Below are 22,978 nucleotides of genomic sequence, written 5' to 3'. Positions count from 1 at the left end.
GTGTCTTTCTTTATGTTCACATTTTGCAGATCCTTCTGGCTGGAATCCAAATGTACCAAAGGACTCCAGGTGTGTGCAGGAGGCACTGGAGGGTTTCCTTCTTGGGAGAGACCTGCGTCATGTCCCTGCAAGAGGTTCGCAGCATTCAAGGTTCAGTATAGGCGACCCTATCCTTCACTTCCTTGGCAAGGTCAGTGGAGGCAGTGCAAGGTACCAAGTGAGGTTATTCCTGGGCTTCCCTGAACACAGGCCACCCATGTCCTCTGGGCATTTGTCCTAGTGGGGCCTGGACCCTGCACGGTGTGAAGGTGACTGGCCCAGTGCCTGTGCCTAGAACCAGACACGGCACTTGGTCTCTGTTCAGTGGTGAGTCAGTCAGAGATGGGGCGGCTGTACAGCCAAGGGCAGACTGCAGAGCACTAAGGTCCCTGCTGGCAGTGAGCATTGACTGTAACAGGACTCTGAGCACTTCCTTTGTGATGGCATCTGTGTAAGAAGAGCTTGACTCCCTCAGACACAAACAACCACACCACACATTTGGCATCTGTCTGTTGTGTCTGCTAGGTCCCTGTGTATTCTGAGGGACAAGCAGTGCAGGCAGGAAGCCCTGTGTGGGCCAAGGTTCCAGGCAGCTGTGGTCTCTTGGAGGGTGTGGCAGGGCTTTGGTAAAGGAGGAGTTCCTTTGTATTTTTTTTTCCAGTACAGGAATCGAACTCAGGACCTTATGCTTACCAGGCAGGCATGGCTGCTGAGATACATCCCCAGCCCATTTTTAAAATTGTTGTATGTTTTGTAAATTCTGGAGAAACTTTGACCAGTATGACTTAGAAATGACTTTGCGTATAAAATTTCTAGTAAACTGCTGCTTAAGGCTTCTAACTTTTTATAAGCACACTAAAAACAAAGAGTAATTGTCAGTGAAGTAGAAGAGAAGGTAAAACTTTCTGCTCAGTCTCTATAGTGGGTCCTGGTTGGCCCCACCCTTCAGAGAGCCGCGCACCAGGTGGCCCTTCCAGGCCCCTGAGCGGGTCAGCCACGCAGGTGAATGTGATCGGCTTGGTTCTGGCTCAGTCAGGCAGCCCATAATCAGAAACAAGTTCCAGCAGCAGAGCCTCTGGCCCTTTGAGGGACTTCGGAGGTGATGTCCCACTGAAACAGAGAAGCAGGAGTAACTGAACACAGGGCCAGGTTGGGGGAGCAGGCTGTGTGGCGTGGAGCCTGCTACTGAGCCTCGAGGTCCAGCCCCTTGTGGGGGAGTGTGGCAAATCCAGCAGCTCACAACAGGGGGCCGGGGATTCAGCTCAGTGGCACTGTGCCTGCTTTGCAAGCACAAGGTCCTGAGTTCGATCCCTGGTACCAAAAAAAAAAAAAAAAAAGTAGAAGGGATTAGGACAGCATCAAGAGGCAAAGGGCCACTGTGTGGCCTTAGCGCAGGTGCTCACCTCTCTGAGCCACCATGCCCTCACTCTCAGCGTGACCACAGGGATGGTATTATTGAGAGACTTCAAGACCACCCTTAGCTTGAGTGATTGACTAGGAGGACTCAGAGAGCTCAAAAAGGCCATCATGTTCATACATTAGTCCATGTTTGCAGTATGTGATGAGTACAGCCACTGTGGGGCCGTTAGAGTCATGGTTACAGTTTATTACAGTGAATGGATACAGATTAAAATTGGCGAGAGGGCCGGGGATTTAGCTTAGTGGTTCTGCCGTCTACCTCACAAGCACAAAGACCCAAGTTCGATGCCCGGTACCCCCCCTCAAAAAAAAAATCAGCAAGAGGCTGGGCATGGTAGTGTATAACTATAATACAAGGTGGTCTGGAGGCTAAAGCAGGAGGATTGGAAGTTCCAGGGCAATCTGGGCAATTTAGCGAGACCTTGTCTCAAAATAAAAATTTATTATTTAAAAAATTAAATTTTATTTTATCCCATTACCCCCCTCAAGACCCCTCCCCTTCCTATATACAAAAGCTTTGTTTCCATTTTTTCCTTCTATTTTCACTTGTTTTCTTGTCCCTTCCTTTTTTATTTTATTTTATTTTTATTTTTTTTGTACCAGGGATCAAACTGGGGACCTTGTGCTTGGGAGGCAGGCGGTGGAACCACTGAGCTAAATCCCTGGCTCTTTCCTTCCTTTTCAAAATAAAAGTTAAAAGGCTGGGGATATAGCAGGGCATGGTGGCGCACACCTATAATCCCAGCACTCGGGAGGCCGAGGCTGAAGGATCGCTGTGAGTTCGAGACCAGCCTGGGCTGCATTGAGTTCCAGTAAATAAAAATTTATTATTTAAAAAATTAAATTTTATTTTATCCCATTACCCCCCTCAAGACCCCTCCCCTTCCTATATACAAAAGCTTTGTTTCCATTTTTTCCTTCTATTTTCACTTGTTTTCTTGTCCCTTCCTTTTTTATTTTATTTTATTTTTATTTTTTTTGTACCAGGGATCAAACTGGGGACCTTGTGCTTGGGAGGCAGGCGGTGGAACCACTGAGCTAAATCCCTGGCTCTTTCCTTCCTTTTCAAAATAAAAGTTAAAAGGCTGGGGATATAGCAGGGCATGGTGGCGCACACCTATAATCCCAGCACTCGGGAGGCCGAGGCAGAAGGATCGCTGTGAGTTCGAGACCAGCCTGGGCTGCATAGTGAGTTCCAGGTCAGTCTCAACTACATAGTGAGAGCCTGTCTCAAAAAAACCAAAAAGAAATAAAAATAAATAAATAAATAAAAGGCTGGGAATATAGCTCAGTGGTAGAGTATTTGCCTAGCACGTGTGAAGCCTTTGGTTTAATCCCCAATAACAAAAAATAAAGCAAAACAACCTCAACAGTGGAAAGGTGCAGAGGGCAGAGTCCAGGAGAGAAGAGGCACAAGCTTTGAGTTACCCTTTTGCTAGCTCCTAGCTATCCTTTTACTCTTTTTTTACTCCTTGGAGTAGCTGGTAACTGTTGCTATTTGCTCAGCAGTGATGTGTGACATGTGCTGAGTATTACCAATAGGGAATCTGTCCAGGTTTTTTCATTTTTTTGTACTGGGGATCGAACTCGGGACCTTGCGCTTCCAGGTTTTAATGGGGCCAGTCATGTATGTTTGGCAGAGCAGTGGCCTGTGTGTTTGCCCATAGTCTCCAGGCCTCCAGAGATCGAACTGATATGGTATGCTCCAAGATGCCTACTATAAGTCACATTGTTTTGTCTGTTTTTATTTTGGTTTTGGCTTTTGGTGTTTTGAGGCAGGGTCTCCCTTTGTAGCTCAGGTTGGCCCTGGACTCCCTGTGTAGCCCAGGCTACCCTCAAATTTGCCATGATCCTCCTGTCTCAGCCTCCTCTGTGCTGGGATTACAGGTTTGCGCCACCACACCCAGATTAAGTCACACTGTTAATTTAAAACCGTCTGGCATTGTCCAAAGCCTCAGATGAATGTGGACACTCTTTTTAAAAAAGACATTCCAGGAGCCTAGTGATTACTTCTTGTTTAGGGGACAAGGAAAGGGGATGTTGCTAGAACTCCTGCAGTGAGTCCTAATCTCCTGTGAGCCACGACAGCATGAGGGGAATTAATTAATACATAGACAGAAATGAGACTTAAAGAAGAAGCTGAGCTTTGGGCCTGATCAGTGCTGCCCTTGCAGAAAAGACAAAGATCCTGAGTTTGCCACTCATTCATTTGGTACATTGAAAGTAACAGATGACTCGGAGAGGGCTGCGGTGACAATCGCAGAACAGTGAGGCATTTATGCAAATTAGGATCCTAGGTCAAGGGAACTCCCGTTGACTGGGAATTCGTCTCTCTCCAGGATGTCTTCCATAGGTGTAGTCCTGTCCTGGTGCATCACAGCCTCAGGAAACCATTGAAGTCTTAGCCGTGACTGGAGGGGAAAGTGGAGTTATGTCTAGACATGCCATAGCTGTCCTGTAGGCAGGAAAACTAGGCCTAATCATGATTTTAATTGTGAAGTGATTTTTTTTCCCCCAAATTACCTAGAATTGCTCCCAACAACTTCTCAGATGCTCTATAAGGCCAGGGCTTTCTTTGGTGTGTTTGGGGAGCCTAGGTTTGCTGAGCCAGCCTTGCACTGTGCATAGCCACAGTTGACGGCGCAGGCAGAGGTGCATATGTAGGGTGGTAGAGACCACACCAGAAGGTTGCTAGGCAGGGTAAGCACACAGTGGGAACCCTTGGTCCAGTGATGGGTGGGTGTGAGATGTGAGTGCACAGCCATCCACTTGCAACCTTAAGCATCCCAGGGGCCTGAATTGCATTCCCTGGACTGGGGACCCTTGATATGGTCTCAGCCCTTGCACTTTCAGAAAGAATGTACTTCTGGGCTGCAGGCAGGATTTTATGCTTGTTCCTGTTCATTTCCAGAAGTGTTCAGGTAGTTTTTAATAAGAGCTGTCATGTCAGGTGGTAGGATGCCTGTGATCCCAACTCCCCAGGAGACTGAGGCAGGACGATGACAAATTGGAAGCCAGCCTGGGCAACTCGGTGAGACCCTGTCTTAAAATAAAATTTAAAAAAGAGCTGAAGATGTAGCTCAGTGGTAGTGCATTTGTCCAGCATGTGGGAAGGCTTGGGTTTAACCCCCAGCACCTCAGAAACAAAAACCAAAAGACATTACTTGGCAGAGCTCTTGGGAGTCAACTTCCTGATTGTGACAAAGGTGGCATCCCTGTGAGTTGAGAAACATGATGTTACAAGGAAGCCACAGCAAGAATACTGCAGGGCTGGGATTTAGCCCAGTGGTACCCCTGCCTGTCTCGTAAGCACAAGGTCCTGAGTTCGATCCCCGGTACCAAAACAAGAAGACAACTGCAGAATGCAAAGCCAGGCCTCGCCTGAGCCAGTTTGCTCTGCCAATGGGGCCAGCTCCATGGAGCAGCCAGGCTGCAGCAAGACTCCTTTGGGGCTCACAGTGAGTATGAAGTGGCAGGCTTCCTCTCCCAGTAGCTTAGTCTTGTATCCTTGGCTCAGGAGCATCACCACTGTGCTGTGCCATGCTGTTCCTGTGTGTTGGCATGGGTCAGGATGTATGGGCACATGACCGGCTCTGCTCTCAGCTCCCCACATGGCCTCAGCCCGAGCCTTCTGTCTGAGCTCTTTCATCCCTGTGGGCCTGGCCAAGGCCAGATTCTCTGTGTTGTGGCCGTCGCCCTTGAGACACTGCCACCAGTAGGACCGCCACCCTGCTTCTTGTTCCTGGGCTGGAGAACCTCTGATCCCTGGAGCGGCTGCCTGGGCGTTAGTGTGGGGTCCACAAGGCCCACTTGACCCCAGCACACTTGTGCCCACTCTGAACAGCTCACCACTTTACGTCATGTCCAACTGGCAGGTAACCCTCCATAAGCCTGCCATGCCAGTCATGTGACCTTGCACACCTTGCCTGCGCTCTTAAAGGGCTGCATCACCCCCGTGGATCTCAAGGCCCGTGGAAAGAGTACCTCAGCCTCCCACTTCTTGCCCTGCGGAGCCCTGGCTGACCGTCAGGTATTTCTGTGGGTGGCACTTGTGCCTTCCCTCTCCCCTTCAGCCTGCATTCTCCTGTTATTCCTGTTTGACACGAGACTAGAAGAGATGAGGGAGACCTTTACCTCTGGAAAAAGCAGTGTGCGACATCTGGCTGCTGTCGGCCAACCTGGCCGTGTGTGCAGATTACTTTCATGGCAGCCTTGGCCCCCTGGGGCAGGAAGCCCTGTCATAGGATTCAGAGATGGGCATAGCTCCCCACAGGTGTTCAGACAGTGCCAGGCCAGGGCTCCAGAGGCCTGTGGGCAAGGCTGCTGCCTGGGCTCCTGGCTTCCCTGCCTGCCTCTTCCTTCACTTGCTCTTACCGCCTGGCTCTGCCTGCGTGGGCCTCAGAGGTGACTGCAGAACCCTGTACGGTCCTGACCACACCGTGGCCTTCTCAGGCTGCTGGAGACGTCCCGTGTGTCGTGCCTAGGGGTAAGGCGTGGCAGTGCAGGAATCACTGGGGAAACTCGTTCTCCTGTAGACACCAGTCTCTCTCAGGCATCCCGTACGAGTGGCGCATGTCCGTGCCCTTGAGGATGAGTCGTAGCTCACCAGTGGCGTGGTGGGCTCTGCTGACTGTGGATGCAGTGGGAAGTGTCCCTGAGGGATGAGTAGGCAGGCACACAGTGAGGTTTTCCCTGTGGGGTGGTTTTGGCTGTGCAGTGACTAGGAGCCAAAGGCTGTATCTAGGACCCTCTCAGAACTGGGCGGGTCAGTAGAAGTGAGAAGGTGACCCACTGAGCAGGGTGGGCATCACAGCTCTGTAGGGGGACTGGGTGGGAGACACACAGGGCCCACTGGGACCTATCAGGAGTTTGCTGAGGGAGTGGAGTATATGGGGATCTCGGTGAAGGCGTGGACTGCACTAGGGGAAGGAAAGAGGGAAGGGAAGAAGGTGGACTGTTGACCAGAGCTGGGTGGAGGGGCCAGTGGACAGTGGGCCTGGCTCGAGTGGGGGGTGAGGGACTGGAGAGAAAGGCAGTTCCTGATGGTCCCCTCCCCAGGGGCTGGCTTTCCTCTGGTCTTTCCCTCCCAATGACCGCGTTTTCATCAAGACCACAGCCGTGGGCTCTGGGCCCACAACTCCAGTACCAGGCTGCCTGGAGATCCATCGGTGGCTTCTTCTGGACCATGGAGCCCTGCCCACCACTGCTGCCTGCAATGCTGGTCTGCTACTCAGCTAGGCTGGCTAGGATAGCAGGGTTCTGCAGCTGAACTAGGGAGCCAGAGCCGGCCCTATCAGTGTCCCAGCCAGCAGCCAGGTCCCCAGGCAGGGAGGGTTGAAATGGGCCTAGGCTGAGAGTGCAGGCCCCCTCTGACACCCTAGTACAGTGTGTTCCCAGTGGGCAGCCCTCGGAAGAGCCCTCTGCTTTTAGGCCTTAGGGAGCGCCTGTGCTCTGGGCGAGCGGGATTCCAGCAGGGACTGGCTGGCGGGGCTTCTGCCAGTGACCGCAGATTAGCAGGTTGTCGCGTCTGGGGAAGGCTGGCTCTCCTCGGGTGAGAACACTTGTGTCTTCTGGGAATGTGGAGGGTGCCAGGATCTCCCGTTTGCAGCAAGTGAGACTCCTGGGGCCCTCACAAGGCCCAGCGTACTTCTCATCTCTCTGCATGGCCTTCTGGATGATTCTGTTGATCCATCTCATCAGCTGTGTTCAATATGCTCTTTTGGGGGGTGGGGGCATTTTATGGTTTGTATCTAGATGTCCCCCCCAAAGCCTCGTGCTGACAGGGTGGGACTTCCTTTTTCAGAGGTAGTTTAATCTGGAATGTGTGAGGCTGGGGTTAAGGGCGTGTGATTATTAAACCACTACAAGTAAGCACTAGTTTGGCACCGCCCTAATCCTGGTAGTCTGAGTAAGATAAAAGGGGCAGAAAGATGCTGGTAATTCTCTCTTGTTACCTTTGCTGCCTTGTGTGCACTGTGATGTTTCTGCTCTGCCAGGCCTGTTTGTCAGCCCTGCCTTGGAGTCTGCTGATTATGGACTGAAACTTCTGCAAACTGTAAGCCGAATAAACCCCTTCCCTTTTAACTTTGGGTGTCAGGTGTTTTGTCTCAGCAGTGAGAGAAAAGCCACTAACACAGGGCAGGTCCAGGATGAATTCAGGGCCTTGTACATGTTAGGCAAGGGTTCTACCACTGAGCTGTATCCCCAGCCCTTTGTAAAATTTTGAGAGAGGGTTTCACTAAGCTGCCCAGGCAGGTGCTAGTGCCTGGCTTCCAATCTGCTCTTAAATTCATTGCTGTTTAATGCCTCATAAGAAAAAACAAAACAAAACACTGCTGACCTTCAACTTGTGGTTCCTATAACTCTCATTTTTTGAAGAACTTTCTAAAAGATCCTTTTGGTACTTTGTAAACTTTTTTTTTTTAACCATCATTTCCTTTATTATCCTATAGATTTCCCAGAGTTTTTTTGGGGGGGAGTGGTTCTTTGATACATATTTGTGTAGATCTCTTTCTGCTGGTCCTTTCTCCGGGCACTGGTTTCCAAAGGCACTACCTGCTTGAGGGTCCCTGTCCTCCCCTGCGTGAACCGGCTGTGGTCCACAGAAGACTGTATCAGAACTTCTAAAGAACTTCCCCCGACTTTTGCACAAGTCCCTATAGCCCTTGGGGGAGGCTGTGGATGTAGGTCACTTTCACTTACCCTGAGAGTGTTTATCTTTAGGGTTGCGACCTAATTTAAGGGAGGGTCTCTTCTTAAATTTCCCATCTTGGTAGGGGGCCTTGGGCCTTATCTTCTGTGTCCTTCTCCTGTAAGGCAACCAGAACCCAAGCCCAAATTTGCCCCAATGGGTAGATGCTCTGGGGCAGAAATAGCCCCAGAAATAGCCACTGTGCCCTGCGGCTGTCTCCGGATCCCTGCCTTCTCTGAGATGTTGGCCACATTCTGGGTGATCTTGTCAGTTCTTAGCTGCTTTTCAGACATTTTCATTTTTTTCAAGCATTTTATGCGTTCATGTATTTGTACTGAGGATTGGACCCAGGGCCTTGAGTATGCTAGGCAAGTACTCTGTCGCTGAGCCACTGCCTCACAGCCCTTTCTTTGTTCTGACTAAGAGAGTCGGCCCAGTCGCTTTCCCACCAGCCGTGAATTACCCCTGGGACGATGGCCCCAGTGAGCGCCACTGGGGTACCCGACCCAGCCCACTTCTGATCTCTGACCTCTCCTACACAGAGCCCTTCTGAGTTGAGCACCATCCCATCCCACCAGAGGTGATGGGCGCCTGACAGTGCATGCTCGTCTTCAGGGACTGCACACCCCTAGCAACCTTGCTTCTACGATGGTCTCATCACCACAGTGTTGCCTCACTTTCACGACCGCTAGCTCTTTCCTAGGGCTGTCATCCATGCCTGTGGGGTCCTGGCACATGGTAGATTCCGAGGAGGAAGGGTATGTGGTGAGGTGGAGGAGGACTAGAGTGTCCTGAGCTCAGTCCTTGGTGGAGGGGAGGTCCTTCAGGTCCATTTGGGTGTGGGTCCCTTGGTGGTCTCAGTCTGTGGTCTGTGTGAGCTGGGAGGGACACAGTAGCAGAAAAGCTTTCATGGATGGTGAGTCAGTCCTTTGTGTCCTCCCCACGAACTAGACCGGTGAGTGGGGAACACGGTACTAGTATCCATGGAAAAAAAGTTCAAGAAGTTGGCAGGTTCCCTGTGGGTGGTGCAGTGAAAATAACCTTGTTCTGTGGATCTGTGGATGCTGAGATGCAGAGTCTCCAAAGGTTTCATTTCAGAGACCCGAGAATCAGGGGCTACTGATGTCAGAGGAGAGCTCTCACTGTTCCCACAGCCGTGGTGGCTGTCAGAGGCTCTAGCCTAGAACAGTGAGCTGGAGCCTTCCTCAGCCTATGCCTGTTGCTTTTATACCCATAGATAGTCTTTGGTGTCCCTTGCCCAGGAAGATGCCCTGGGCAACTGGTGACTGCTTGGAGGCCCCCCGCCCATGACCTGTTGAGATGTGGTCAGAATAGGTTAGGCTTGGACATCTCACCCTGACCTCGTGCCTTGGCAAGATGCACAGAGGGCCCGAAACATACACACAGTATCACCCAGGCTTGAAGGCACATCCCTAGCACATGTGCCCACCTGCTGATGCAAGTGTACAAAGCTTCCCAGGTGAAGGGGCATAATGCCCTGCCTTGGGGTACTGGCACCAAGATGAAGTCTTAAGGGGGGAACCTGGCACTGTTGGAGAGGAGGGCCTGTCGCCTGCTGGCTCCGGCTGAATGTCTGATTCTTACGCTTGCTGCTGCCACCCCTTTCAGTGCCCACTCACAAGTCCCCCTGCCAGTGAGCACCCATAGGACCAGGGTGAGTTGTGGGTGGCGGAGATTCAGACTGTCCGGTACTGATGAAGAGCCGCTGAAGGGCAAGCTTGGTGCTGGCAAGGTGTGATTCTCAGCCGTTTGGCCCTGCTCACTGGTGGTTCTCCATTCTGGGCTATTCATTGAGGTTCAGTGAGGCCCTTCTGCCGTTTGCTGACTGCCGTATGCAACTCATTCTTTTCCTTTTCCCTCAGACTTCGTGACCCTGTGTGAGCAGCGCTACCCCTTGCAACCCATGTGCATCATCTTCTTTAAGTTTGATCCTCGCCCTGTTTCCAAAAATGCATACAGGTAACTCCCTTTCCCTGCGTCTGCCATGCTCAGCTGGGTCTGGGACGTGGGTTTATTCTCACTCTACTTGGACGCCATGTACAGGAGAGGCGAGGGCAGGCCCCGCGGCCCGTGGCTAGGCCCTGCTTGGCCGAGTCCCAGTGGCAGCGTCTCAGTAATCTTCCTGTCACAGCTTCCTAGAGTGCTGAAGGTATGTACCACCAGACCTGGCTGTTTTCATCATCTAAAAGTGTGTGCCAGAAAGGTTTGAGCTAAGTTCTCCTACTGAGTCACGAAAGAATTGCCTAGATACCATGGCACCTAACATCACAGCTGAATTTCCTCATTTCAGGCCAGGAAACAGCAACTGAGGAGTGTCCAGTGTTTTTTCCCTTCCTGCAGAGGGATGGACCGTGGAGGCAGGCCAGATTCCAGGAGGTGATCCTGAGCAGCCCCTAGCAGAGAGTGAAGCAAGTCAGGGTCCAGCCTCCAGACACAATCCTGCAGAGCAACTGTATAAAGAACTACTTACTAACCATAATAGGGCACTGGCTGGAGAGAAGTGAACAGATCTCTAAGAATACAGGAATAGCAGATATTGGGAGCAGTCACTTGCCTCAGGGCGGAGATGGGATGCCCAGGATAGAGCCCTCTCTTTTACCATCAGGCTGAAATCTGGACCTTTCCAGAGAAAGCATGGCTGTGACCCACTAGTTAGATGACAGGAAGTCCCTGGGGTGCCATGCTGGCAGGACTTGCTAAAAGTCTATCTTCTGGGTACCAGCACCTGTTACTGGATGCTGGATGAGGGTGCTGGCCGCTTTATGCTGCTTACTACTGGCCCTGTAGGAGCAAGAACTTGGGGAGGCCACACATGTTGTAGGGGCCTCCTGAGATGGGCAAAAGCTGCCCTTCATCCTCGAATTCATCCTCCCCAGCATCCTCTAAGCAAGGCAACACAGCCCAGTAGCAGTCCTTGAATCTGCCGTGAGCACTATGATTCCCAGTACAGCCACAACCCCACGTGTTCCCTGATGACCACCTTTGTTAAAGTCAGGGTGGTAGGAAGGAGGGAGAAGAAATGGTGAGTATGCATATCACCTACAAACAGGCAGTAAGGAAGAACTGTGAGAGCTGAGTGCAGTGGCACGCACTTGTAATCCCATATCCTCAGGAGGCTGAGGCAGGAGACTTGTGAGCTAGTACTGAATGCCTAGACCTCCTTGGGCCTCACTGTACCTCAAGTCGGCCTGGGACCCTGAAGATCATCCTTTCATTTACTGTTTTCCCTCTGTCACTTCCTTAGCAAAAAATGAGATCATTGGAAAACATGCCGAAATAACCTGAGTTGAAAATATTGATTAGAAAGCCAGGCTTTGTTCCCAGGGCCTGCATTGTGACTATCACAGCTGGCTCTTGGTGAAGTGTGAAAATAGTCCCTTTGAGTTTGTACCTGTGAAGTCACAGCAGCAAGAGGAGAGACTCTTGATGGGAGTCAGCAACAGTCATCGCAAAGCTAGGGGCTGCATTATGTCCCCCTCATACCTATGTTGAGTCCTCATTTGTCAGAATATGACTGTGTTTGGAGATAAGCTTTTAACAAAGTGATTAAAGAGGAGGCTGGGGATTTAGCTCAGTGGTTCTGCTGCCTGTTGCGCAAGGACCTGAATTCGATCCCTGGTACCAAAAAAAGAAAAAGAAAAGGAGGCTTAACCCTCAGCTCAAAGGACACTGGTCAAAGAATAAATAAGCTGCTCCTAAGTGACTTGAGGGAATATGCATTAGGCTTTCTCAACTTTGAGGGAGGGGTGCAAAGGGGCTTCCAGTGGCCCCTTCCCTTCCAGCCCTGGAGGTGTCTAGCCACAGTGGCAGGCCAGAAACTGGTAGGATAGGTCCTTCTGTGGAACCTAACTGGCATCTCAGTGATAGCCTTGGGATCTGTAGAGAGTGCCCGCTCAGCCTACTGACCTATGGATGAGCAGACAAGTGGGTGTTGCTCTGGGTTTGGGCCATCATCCCAAATGGCACAACCCTAAATGCTGAAATCTCCAAAAATCCCTAAAGTGTAAACCAAAATCACAATCCTCAGAATACAATGCTGGAAAAGAGAAAACAATTCTTGATCAATGTCGTGGCACATGGCTATAATCCCAGCCCTTGGGAAACTAAGGCAGGAGTATTGACAGTTTGCAGCCGGTCTGGGCTACCTTGAAAAACTGTATCTCAAAATAACTAAACATAAAAATGACCAGGGGATATAGCTCAGGTGGAGGCCCTGGGTTCAATCTCCAGTACCAAACAAACCAAAAAAAGGAATGAGTCAGCATTGAAATGTGTAGGGCCAGGGATTTAGCTCAGTGGTTCCACCACTTCCTCTCAAGTGCGAAATCCCAAGTTCGATCCCTGGTACCAAAAAAAAGGAAATGTGTAAATGCACAACGTCACCACGGTTGGTGATTATATGGACTCAGCTTTATCACTGTGGTCTTTGGAAATAATCATGACAGACAGTCTAAGATTCACCTGGAACTGATAGTTTGCTGCTGGGTAGTTACCCCAAGAGCAGAGATTTGGAGAAACTTTGGTTTTCACAAATATGTACCATATAAAAAGGACATCATTCCATTTACTGAGGAAGTTTCAACATTTCTACCTATAAGCTCAATACCAATACACACAAACAATGCATTTTTATTTTTATTTATTTATTTTTTTGGTACCGGGGATTGAACTCGGGTCCTTGCGCTTGCAAGGCAGGCCACCAAACCACTGAGCTAAATCCCCGGCCCAAACAATACATATTTAAACTGATATTTTTGTTGTTGCTGCATCTCATGGCCAATCTTTTCCCCATATGTTTGCTTTCTATCCCCCTTTATGTAGCTTTTTTTTTTTTTTGCCATGGGATTGCAGTTTTGGGGATTCAGTTTTTAAGGATTTCAGCAGTTGAGAAGGGTTTCAACATTGATCTAAAAAAAATGTGATTTTTTAGGATTTAGAATTTGGAGCCAGGTGTGGTGGTACACACCTATAGTCCCAGCGTTAGGGAGGCAGGATCACTGAGAGTTCCTGGAGGCCTTCCTGAGCTAGATAGTGAGTTTAAGGTCAGCTTGCACTATCTGGCAAGACCCTGTTTGGGAAAAAAAAGAATTTACAGGTATTTAGATTTCATTGATTGGTGGTTTTTTGGAGATGGTCTCCCTGTGTATTTCAGGTGGGGTTTAAACTCATATGTAGTCCAAGTTGGCCTCGACCAGTGATCCTCCTGCCTCAGCCTCCCAAGTGTTGGGATTACAGCCATGCACAACCACACCCAGTGAAATCTTTAGATTTTAGATGTTTGTTTTGGTACTAGGGGTTGAACTCAAGGAGCTACATCCCCCCCAGTCATTTTTTAAAAATTAATTAATTTGAGACAGGGTCTCACAAAGTTGCCCAGGCTGAGTTTGAATTTATGATCCTTCTGTCACAGGTTCCTGAGTAGCTGGGATCACAGGCATGTGCTAGCTACCACACCCCATAGTCTTTAGGGTGTTTGGTCTTTTAGGATTTTAGAACCTGGGACTGTGTTTTTTGCGATAATGATCAGTATTCATAGCTTTAAGCTGCCATGTTTGTGGTAATTTGATACCTGTCCTAGAAACCGGGGACACTGTCAGCAGGGTAACATGGTCACATTGTCATGTAACCCTCACCTTCTTAAAAAATGTTTTTTATACTTTTGTGCGAATCCCCTTGCCAGCTACAACCTGGAGTGGCTGCTGGGTGAGCTGTGGCCCCTGGGGTTGCCCCCCTCCCCAGGACCTGATTCCTGGGTCGCAGCACAGAGCACTTGCTGCTTGCTGGCAGCTCACCCCTCCCCCATCAGATGATGACATCGACCCCTCAAATGGTGCCTAGACTCGCCCCCTCAGAGAATGCAAATGCTAACCCCACAGTGTGAGGCGTGCCTGTGCTGATGGCCCGTTGGTGGTGGTTGCAGTTAGTGGAACAGAACAAAGCTGGGGATGACTCGCGTCCTAGAGCCCCGCACGCTGGGTGCAGATGAAACTTCCTCTGCGCGGCAGCCCCACCAGTGTTGACTGAGGGAGTAACGTCCTCCTCTGCCAAGGGCTCAGTGTGAGTGCTCATCATACGGGCTCATCTCTGAATTATGTATTTAATGAAATCCCCGCCAAACCACCGGCAGTTCAGCTAAACAGGGACTCCTACAGTAAAAATAACCTGGCAATTAATGTTCTCAAATCATTAGGAAAGCACATTCCTTGTTTAAAAATAGGCAGTTGAACATCTTGGTACAAAATGCTCTGCTTAGTCAGCTTTTCTTCTCATTTCCTCTTAAATTTTTTTTTCCTTTGATAGAGCATAATGTAAGAATTGGCAACCTAAAGTAAGATTATAGTTGGCAACCAAAGCCAACTGCCCCAAACTGTTTTTGAGCTTCAGAGCTTATCACCCTCTAGAAGCCCCGGGGTTCTTTTTTTTTTGTTTTTGTTTTTTGTTTTGTTTTGTTTTTTTTGAGACAGGGTCTCACTATGTAGTTGAGACTGACCTGGAACTCACTCTGTAGCCCAGGCTTGTCTCGAACTCACAGCAATCCTCCTGCCTCAGCCTCCCCAGTGCTGGGATTACAGGTGTGCACCACCATGCCCTGCATGAGCCCTGGGTTCTGACAGGGGTCTCCCAGCTCCCTTTCTTCACTCACCCTCAAGGGTTGGGGAGGTGAGAGCAGAGAAGGAACATTTGGAATTTGAGAGGCAGTATCTGAACAGGACCACATGGAAATTAACTCCCATCTCTAGGGGGATAGGGCCTCTCAGCCTGGTCCCTGGTGTGCCTTCCACAACTCTACAGTCTCCCACTGAGGACTATGTTATCTCCCTTTTCCTGACGTCTTCCAGGCCACACCGTGCAGGCTCACGGGCAGATGTGCTTATTGCCTGAATGGTGCCTGCCAGGGTGGGGCTGGGACCAGGGAAGGCAGGCGCTGCTGCTGTCCTTGCTGTAGTGGTGGTGGTGCATCTCCACCCAGAAGGGACAGAGCAGCTGCGGTGGGAGACACAGGCTGAGTCTGGGTTGGAACTCAGCAGTTGGATGTGCAGAGGATTATTCTGTGAATGGCTAGGCATTGTAGCACGGGTGATGGCCACCCTTCTGCCCTGGGCAGACCCGGTGAAACCCTGAAGGTGGCTGAGTAGATGAGACAAGTAGTTGGTGCTGCAGCTAGGGGCAGAGTGGGCCAAATGGGGTACCCTGGGAGGCTGAGGCAGAAGGATCACAAGTTTGAACCCAGCCTAGGCAATTTAGGGAGTTAGTGAGACCCTGTCTCAAGACCAAAAAGGTTAAAGAGGGACGGGGCACTAGGGATATAGCTCAGGGTGAAGGCTCTGGGTTCAATCCCTACTGGGAAGATACGGCTTTTGTGTTTCTGTGAGAGATGGCCAGTCACACCTTCTTCTCTTAGGCTTATCTTGGCAGCCAACAGGGATGAATTCTACCACAGACCGTCCAAGCTAGCCGACTTCTGGGGGAACAACAATGAGATTCTTAGTGGTAAGTCTTCTTTCACACTGAGTGACAGCCATTCAGCGGGCCCCACCTGAGCCCCTGGAACAGCATGAATGCACAAGTCCAAAATGAGCCCCATGGGGCCCTGCTTCCAGTGTAAATGCCGAATATACGAATGGAGTGCCGGGTGGGCAGCTCAAGGATGCTCAGTGGCCAACCTAGCACCGCCCCTCGAACTGTCCACCCGGCACTGTCCACATGACTTCACACGCCATGGTCAGTCTGTGCACGGAAACTGTCCCTTGGCCACTTTCCAAGGCACCTGCGTGTGTGTGTGTGTGTGTGTGTGTGTGTGCTCGCGCACCTGGCGTGTTTGTATCTGCACCCGTGGTTCTGTTGTACACTCCTCGCTCCAGGCATAGTGGGCTGTGTTTGAGAGAAAAGCCTTGAGTGGGGTACGTTTTGTGTTCCTAGAAATATTACCATTGAGTTTGTTCTAGATGCAAATAAGGTTTAAGAGAGCATTTAATCCTTTTGGGTCTTTTGCTTGAAATTTGACAGACAAGTGCAGAGCCATGCCCAGTCCAGGGCTAATTATTCTCAACTTGTCAGGTCTGACTTTGCTCAGTAGTTAACCCAGTGTAGCAGGAATCATGTGCTTTTTCTAATGTGGCTTCTGAGAGCCGGCAGTGTCCCCTGCCCTGTGTGAGGCTGTCTCCTTCAATACTGGGCATTCTTCCCCGGCTGATCCCATCTCCAGGGTCCTCTGTACAGCTCTGTGTCTCAGGAAGTCTGGCTGCCTCAGTATCCCTGAACTCTCCACCCCGTCCTCGGCTCAGGGAGTCAGCGGGCCTCTGCCTGGATCCCTACCTCTCCCTACTAGATCCTGGGGACTTCAATCTAATTAGGGGCTCACTTTGTTTCTTATTTCTCAGATGTTTTATCTTAAGGTCCATCCCCCCCCCCGTATTTTTTGTTTGTTTGTTTGCTTGCTTGCTTGCTTTATACAGGAGAGAAAATCTTAACTCTATTCCTTGGCCAGATAAGTAATTCTTACTCATTTTTAAATTACTGATTTGTAGGATTTCTTTATGCATTCTGGATGACTTTTGTTGGATAAATGTACGCCTACTCGTTTCCTTGATGCTGTCTTTTGGGTGAGCAGATTTTTTTTTTTTTTTTAGCAAAATGCATTTTATCTACTCCATTGTAGTTTGTGTTTTATCCAAGAAGTCTGTGCTGCCCCTAAGGTCAGTGATGTTTTTCTCCATTTGCCCAGAAGTCTTCTGAGTTTGAGGTCTATGACTGGTCTATGATTTATCTAAAAATGATTTTTGTACATGGTGTAAGGTAATGGTCGTCCCCTCCCCCATCCCTCTAGCTGTTTCAGCATCGTTTATTAGATGGATATTCTTCTGCTTGTTGTATAACTATGGAAAGTTGGTTGTAGACCACTTGATTACACATGTGTGGGTGTATTCCAGACTCTGTTGTGTCCCATTGGTATGTGTTTGTCTTGATATCAAAATCATAGGATCTTACTGTCCTTTTGAGCCACATGGAGCGACGAATGTCTATAGTCCCATCTATTTGGGAAGGTGAGGTGGGAGAATCATATGAGCCCAGGAAGTCAAGTCTAGCTCAGGCAACACAGAGCGACCCCAGCTCAAAAAAAGAAACAAACATCAAACAGCTGTCCTTTTTAGCAGGTCTCAGATCAGATATAGTGTAAGTCCTCCATCTTTGTTCTTTTGCAGAACTGTTTGGTTTTCCCAGTTCCTTCACGGAGTTTTTTTGTTCTTTTTTAATTAATTTTTTTTTTAAAGACAAGTTCTCACTATGTAATTCAGGCTGGCCTAATTCACCATGTAACCCAGGCTGGCCTCAAACTCAGCAACCCTGCCTCAGCCTCCCGAATACTATTTTGTTTTGTTTTTTAAATAAATTTTATTTTATATCATTTTCCCCCTCAAGCCCCCTTTTACAAAAACATCATTTCCATTTCTTCCTTCTGTTTTCACTTTTTTCTGTCCCTCCCTCCCTCTCTCCCTCCTCCCCAGTTCCCCTTCCCATCTGAACACTTTCTTCCCATTTCCCAACATCCAGTATACATTTCAGACCTTATTTCTACTTTTGGTTTCTCACACCAGACAAACAAGGCGGCATTTAAAATGTGTGTCCTGGGCTGAGGATTTAGCTCTGTGGTTCTGCTGCCTGCTCTGCAAGTGCAACGTCCCGAGTTCAATCCCTCGTACCACAAAAAAAAAAAGTGCCCTAGTTACTTCACTTAAGAGTATGGTCTCAAGGTCTCTCCATTTAGCTATAAATATCTGAAGCTTGTCCTTCTTAGTGGCAGAGTAGCACCCCACTGTATAAAAAAACCCCGTATCATCTGTATCCATTTGTCAGTTGATGGTCATGTGGGCTGTTTCCAAGATTAGCTCTTACAAACTGTGCTGCTGTAAACATGGGTGTGCATATATTGCTGTAGTATGATGGTTTTATTCTTTCGGGAAGATATCAAGAAGAGGTAGGTGGGTCAAATGGAACCTCTAGTTTGTTTTTGAGAAATCTCCACACTGAATTCCACAGTGGTTGCACCAGTCTACACTCCCACCAGTAGTGGAGAAGGTTTCCTTTTTCCCCACAGCCTATCCAGCATCTGTTGGTTGATTTCTGGATAGCAGCCATTGTTTCTGGAGTTAGATGGAATCTCAGCATTGTTTTAATTTACATCTCTTTAATGACCAGTGATGTTGAACATTTTTTCATATTTTTATTTGCTGCTTTACTTGTTTGTCTGAGAAATGTCTTCATTTCAGATGCCCATTTTTGAATCGGGTCTTTGTATTTGGGGGTCTGATTTTTTGAGTTCTTTATATTTCTAGATAATAGTGCTTTGTCTGAAGGAGTAGCTGGTAGGTTTGTGTTTTGTTTTTGAAGCCTTTGCCTACTCCTATGTCCTCAAGCATTCTACCTAGTCTCTCTTCCAGAAGATTTAGTGTTTCTCTTTTAATATTTAAATCATTGGCCGGTAGTGGTGGCGCAGCCTGTAATCCCAGCACTTGGGAGGCTGAGGCAGGAGGATCGCTGTGAGTTTGAGACCAGCCTGGGCTACATAGTGAGTTCCAGGTCAGTCTCAACTACATAGTGAGACCCTGTCTCAAAACAACAACAACAACAAAAAATTCATTGATCCACTTTGATTTTAGGTTAGTGTTTGGTTAAAAATTATGTGTTTTAGTTTCAATCTTTAGCATGTGGAAAGCCAGCTTTTCCAGCACCATTTATTAAAGAGGAGATCTTTCTTCCAGTGAAGGTGTTTGGCACCTTTGTCAAAGATAAGGTGGCTGAATATATTTGGAGTTGTTTCTGCATCTTCTAGTCTGTTCCACTGATCCTCAGGTCTGTTCTTTTTTTTTTAGTACTACACTGTTTTGTTTTTTTTTTAATCACAGTAGCTTTGTAGTATAATTTCGGGTCAGGGATTCTGATACCCTCTGCCTTGCCTTTTGTTGCCCAGAATTGCTTTTGCTATTCCAGGTCTCTTCTGGTTCTTAATGAATTTTAGGATTGCCTTTTCTAATATTTTAATTTTTTTTAGTACTGGGGATCGAACTTGGGACCTTGTGCTTGCAAGGCAGGTAGCGGCACAACTGAGCTAAATCCCTGGCCTCTTTTTTAGTTGTTGTTGTTGCTGTTGTTACCGGGGATTCAAACTTGGGACCTTGCGTTTGTAAGGCAAGCAGCAGCACAACTGAGCTAAATCCCCAGCCCTATTTTTTTTTTTCCTCTGCCTCCTGAGTGCTGGGATTACAGGCCTGCACCACCATGCTCGGTGCTTTTTCTAATTCTGTGAAATATTCTGTAGAGATTTTGATTGGGATTGCTTGCATTAAATCTCTATAACAATTTTGGAAGTATAGCTATTTTCATTATATTGATTTTTCCTATCCAAGAACAGGGGATATCTTTCCATTTTGATATCCTCTTCATTCTCCTTTTTCAGAGTACTGTAGTTTTCAATATAGAGGTCTTTTACTTCCTTTGTTAAATTGATTCCTACGTATTTCATTTTTTGGGATGCTGTTATAAAAGGGATAGTTTCTCTAATTTCTCTCTGTGAGTCTGTTATTTATGTACAGGAAGGCTATTGACTTTTGAGTGTTGACTTTGTATCCAGCTACGCCACTGAATTTGGTTATCAAATTTAAAAGTCTCTTCATGGAGTTTTTGGGGTCTTCTATGTACAATATCATGTCATCTACAAATAATAATTTAACTTCTTCCTTTCCTGTCCTTATTCTTTTTATTTCTTTCTCTTGTCTAATTGCTCTGGCTAATGTTTCCAGAACTATATTGAAAAAGAGTGGTGACAGTGGACAATCCTTTTCTTGTTCCTGATTTTAGAGTGAAAGTTTTCAGTTTTTGTCCATTTAACATGAACTTGCCTATTGGTTTGTCGTAGATGACTTTTATCAGATTGAGATGAAGACCATCTGTACTGATTTTCTGTAGGATTTTTTATCATGAATGGATGTTGGACCTTGTCAGATGCTTTTTCCATATCTTTTGAGAGGACCATATAGTTTTTGTCTGGCGCTATTAATATAATGTATTGCATTTATTGATTTGCATATGTTGATCCATCCCTGCATCCCTGGGATGAATCCAACTTGGTCATGGTGTATAACCTTCTTGATGATTTGCTGCATTCTGTCTGTATCTATGCATTTATGTTCATTAGAGAGATTGGCCTGTAATTCTCCTTTTTGGTTGGATCCCTCTCTGGTTTTGGAATCAGGGTAGTACTTGCTTTCAGGAATGAATTTGGGAGTATTGCTTCCCTTTCAGTTTCATTAAAGTTTGAGGAGTTAGCGGCATTAGGTCTTTTCTGAATTTCTTGTAGAATTCAGCAGTGAATCCATAAGGGCCAGGGCTTCTCTTTGTTGGTAGTTTTTAAATTGTATATTCTGTTTCATTGACTTTTGATTTATTTAGAATTTCTATATCTTCATGATTCACTTTTGGTAATTCAAATGTATCTAGGAATCTGCCCATTTTGTCTGTATTTTCCATCTTATTAGAATTCAGGTTTGCAAAGTAGATACTGGTGATCTTCTGGATCTCTTTTCATTCCTAATTGCATGTGTTTGAGTCTTTTCTTCCCTTTTTTGATAAGGTTGGCTAAAGGTTTATCGATTTTATTTAATCTTTCAAAGAAAACTCTTTGATCCATTGATTCTTTTTTTTTTTGGTACCAGGGATCGAAGGACCTTGTGTCTGCCAGGTAGGCAGCAACACCACTGAGCTAAATCACCAGCCCTCCATTGATTCTTTGTACTGTTTTCTTAGTCTCCATTGCATTAACTTCTACTCTGACTTTTATAATTTCCTCCCCTGTCTGAGCTTTGGGCTTGACTTGCTCTTCTTTTTCTAGAAGCTTGAAATTCAACAGTAGGTTGTTTAATCCCACTCTTTTTCCTGATATAGGAATTCACCCCTATAAATTTCCCTCATAGGACTGCTTTCATTGCATCCCATGAGTTCCAGCATGTTGTACTGTCATTATTATTTTATTGTAGAAATTTTCTGATTTCTTCTTTAATTTCATCTGTGAACAATTGGTTGTTCAGGAGGGTGTTATTTAATTTCCATGTGTTTATGAAGTTCTTGTGTTTATTTGTTTTTTTTTTTGTTTTGTTTTTTTGTTGTTGGTTTCCAAATTCATTACACTGTGGTCTGATAATATGCATGGGATTATTTCAATTCCTTTGCAATTAATTAAGCATGTTCTATGAGCTAGTGTATGGTTTATTGGAGAGCTCTCATGTGCAGCTGAGAAGAATGTGTATTCTGATGTGCGGTGGAACCCTATAGACATCTAATCCATTTGTTCAAAAGTTTAGTTCAATTCTAATATTTCATTTATTTTTTTCTAGTTGATCTATTTGTGACAGTGGGATATTGAGGTCCCCCATTACAGTTGTATTAGTGCTTAAATGATTGTTCATGTCTGTTAATATTAGTTTTGTATAGTTGGGTGTGCTATTTGGTGCATATATGTTTATAATTGCTATATCTTCCTCTTGGATTGTTCCCTTTACCAGGATGTAATGACCTTCTTTGTCTCCCCTAATCATCTTGGCTTGAAATCCACTTTGTCTGCAAATAGAATAACTACCCTTGCTTTTTTCTGGGTTCCTGTTGCATGGAATATTATTTTCCATTTCTTGACTTTGACTATGAATTTGTTTTTATTTATTTTATTTATTTAGTTTTGAACTCAGGACCTTGTGCTTGCAAGGCAGGTGGCGGCACCATAGAGCTAAATCCCCAGCCCTATGAATTTGTTTTTAAATTAAATGTATTTCTTGTATGCAGCATATTATTGGATCTTGCTTCCAGACCCATTCTGCCAGTCTGTTTTCTTTTGATTGTTAAATTGAGACCATTAATATTCATGGTTATTATTGATATATATTTATTGTCTTATCTCAGTTGTGTTATTTTCCAGCTGCTGGCTTCCTTCTTTCCTTTTATGTTTAATTTCTTGCCTTGCCTGGTGGATTCATTCTGTTGGGGTTCATGGAGTATAGTCCTTATTTGTCTCTTTCTAGAATATCCTTCAGAACTCTTTGGAGCGCTGGTTTGGTGGTCATGCATTTCTTTAGATGTTCTTTGTCCTGGAAGTATCTTATTTCTCCATTAGTTTTGAAGGATAGTTTTGCAAGGTACGTCAATCTGGGTTGGAAATTGTTTTCCTTTAGGACTTGAAATACTTCACTCCAAGCTTTCCTTGACTTGAGTTTGTGTTGAAGTCTGATGTGATTTTGATGTGCTTTCCTCTATAGGTGATTTGTTTCTTTTCTCTAATAGCGTTTCATATTCTGTCCTTGTGTTGAATTTCTGAAATCCTGACTGTTATATGCTTTGGAGAAGTTTTTTTTTTGTTTGTTTGTTTGTTTTAATCATGGTTAATTGGAGTCCTATATGCCTAACTTATCTGTACCTCAAATTTCTTTTCCCTATTTGGGAACTTTTCTGCCATTACTTCTGAGAGCTTGTTTTTTATATCATCTGCAGTATCGCCTGCTTTTTCACTGACTCCAATAAATCTTATATTATTCTTCTTTGCATCATCTAGCAGCTGTTGGATTGATTTCTCAGGTCCCTTGCAATTTTTAAGAAATCTCTCTTTTCATGATTGCTAACTGCAATCCTGTCTTCTATATCTGATATTCTGTCCTCATATTGGCTCATTCTGCTGCATATACTTTCAGTGGAGTTTTTCTCCTGGATATTTGTTTGAATCTGTTTCATGGATTCCATTTCTTTCCTATGATGGGCATTCATGGTTTC

At 46.7% G+C, this 22,978-nt stretch overlaps 1 protein-coding gene across 6 annotated transcripts in view; it reads left to right on the top strand.

Annotated features, from left to right (window-relative positions):
* The window catches only part of Tango2 (transport and golgi organization 2 homolog), a 45,523-nt gene that overhangs the window by 9,605 nt on the left and 12,940 nt on the right, over nt 1–22,978 (top strand). For 2 of the 6 annotated variants that reach the window (XM_010620702.3, XM_010620699.3), the window contains exons 2-3: nt 10,033–10,129; nt 15,573–15,661. In XM_010620702.3, coding sequence (XP_010619004.1) covers nt 10,074–10,129; nt 15,573–15,661 — 145 coding nt within the window. In that variant the 5' untranslated portion in view covers nt 10,033–10,073. Of the gene's footprint in view, nt 1–29; nt 191–10,032; nt 10,130–15,572; nt 15,662–16,753; nt 16,774–22,978 lie in introns of those variants that run through there. The other 4 variants (XM_010620698.3, XM_010620703.3, XM_010620701.3 and 1 more) reach the window with 4 other exon arrangements.

The sequence above is a fragment of the Fukomys damarensis genome, unplaced genomic scaffold, assembly GCF_012274545.1.
Source record: "Fukomys damarensis isolate Sample0158 unplaced genomic scaffold, DMR_v1.0_HiC HiC_scaffold_34, whole genome shotgun sequence".
Lineage (NCBI taxonomy): Eukaryota > Metazoa > Chordata > Mammalia > Rodentia > Bathyergidae > Fukomys > Fukomys damarensis.
Note: the sequence above shows the minus strand (reverse complement) of the source record. Positions and strands in the feature narration are given on the sequence as shown.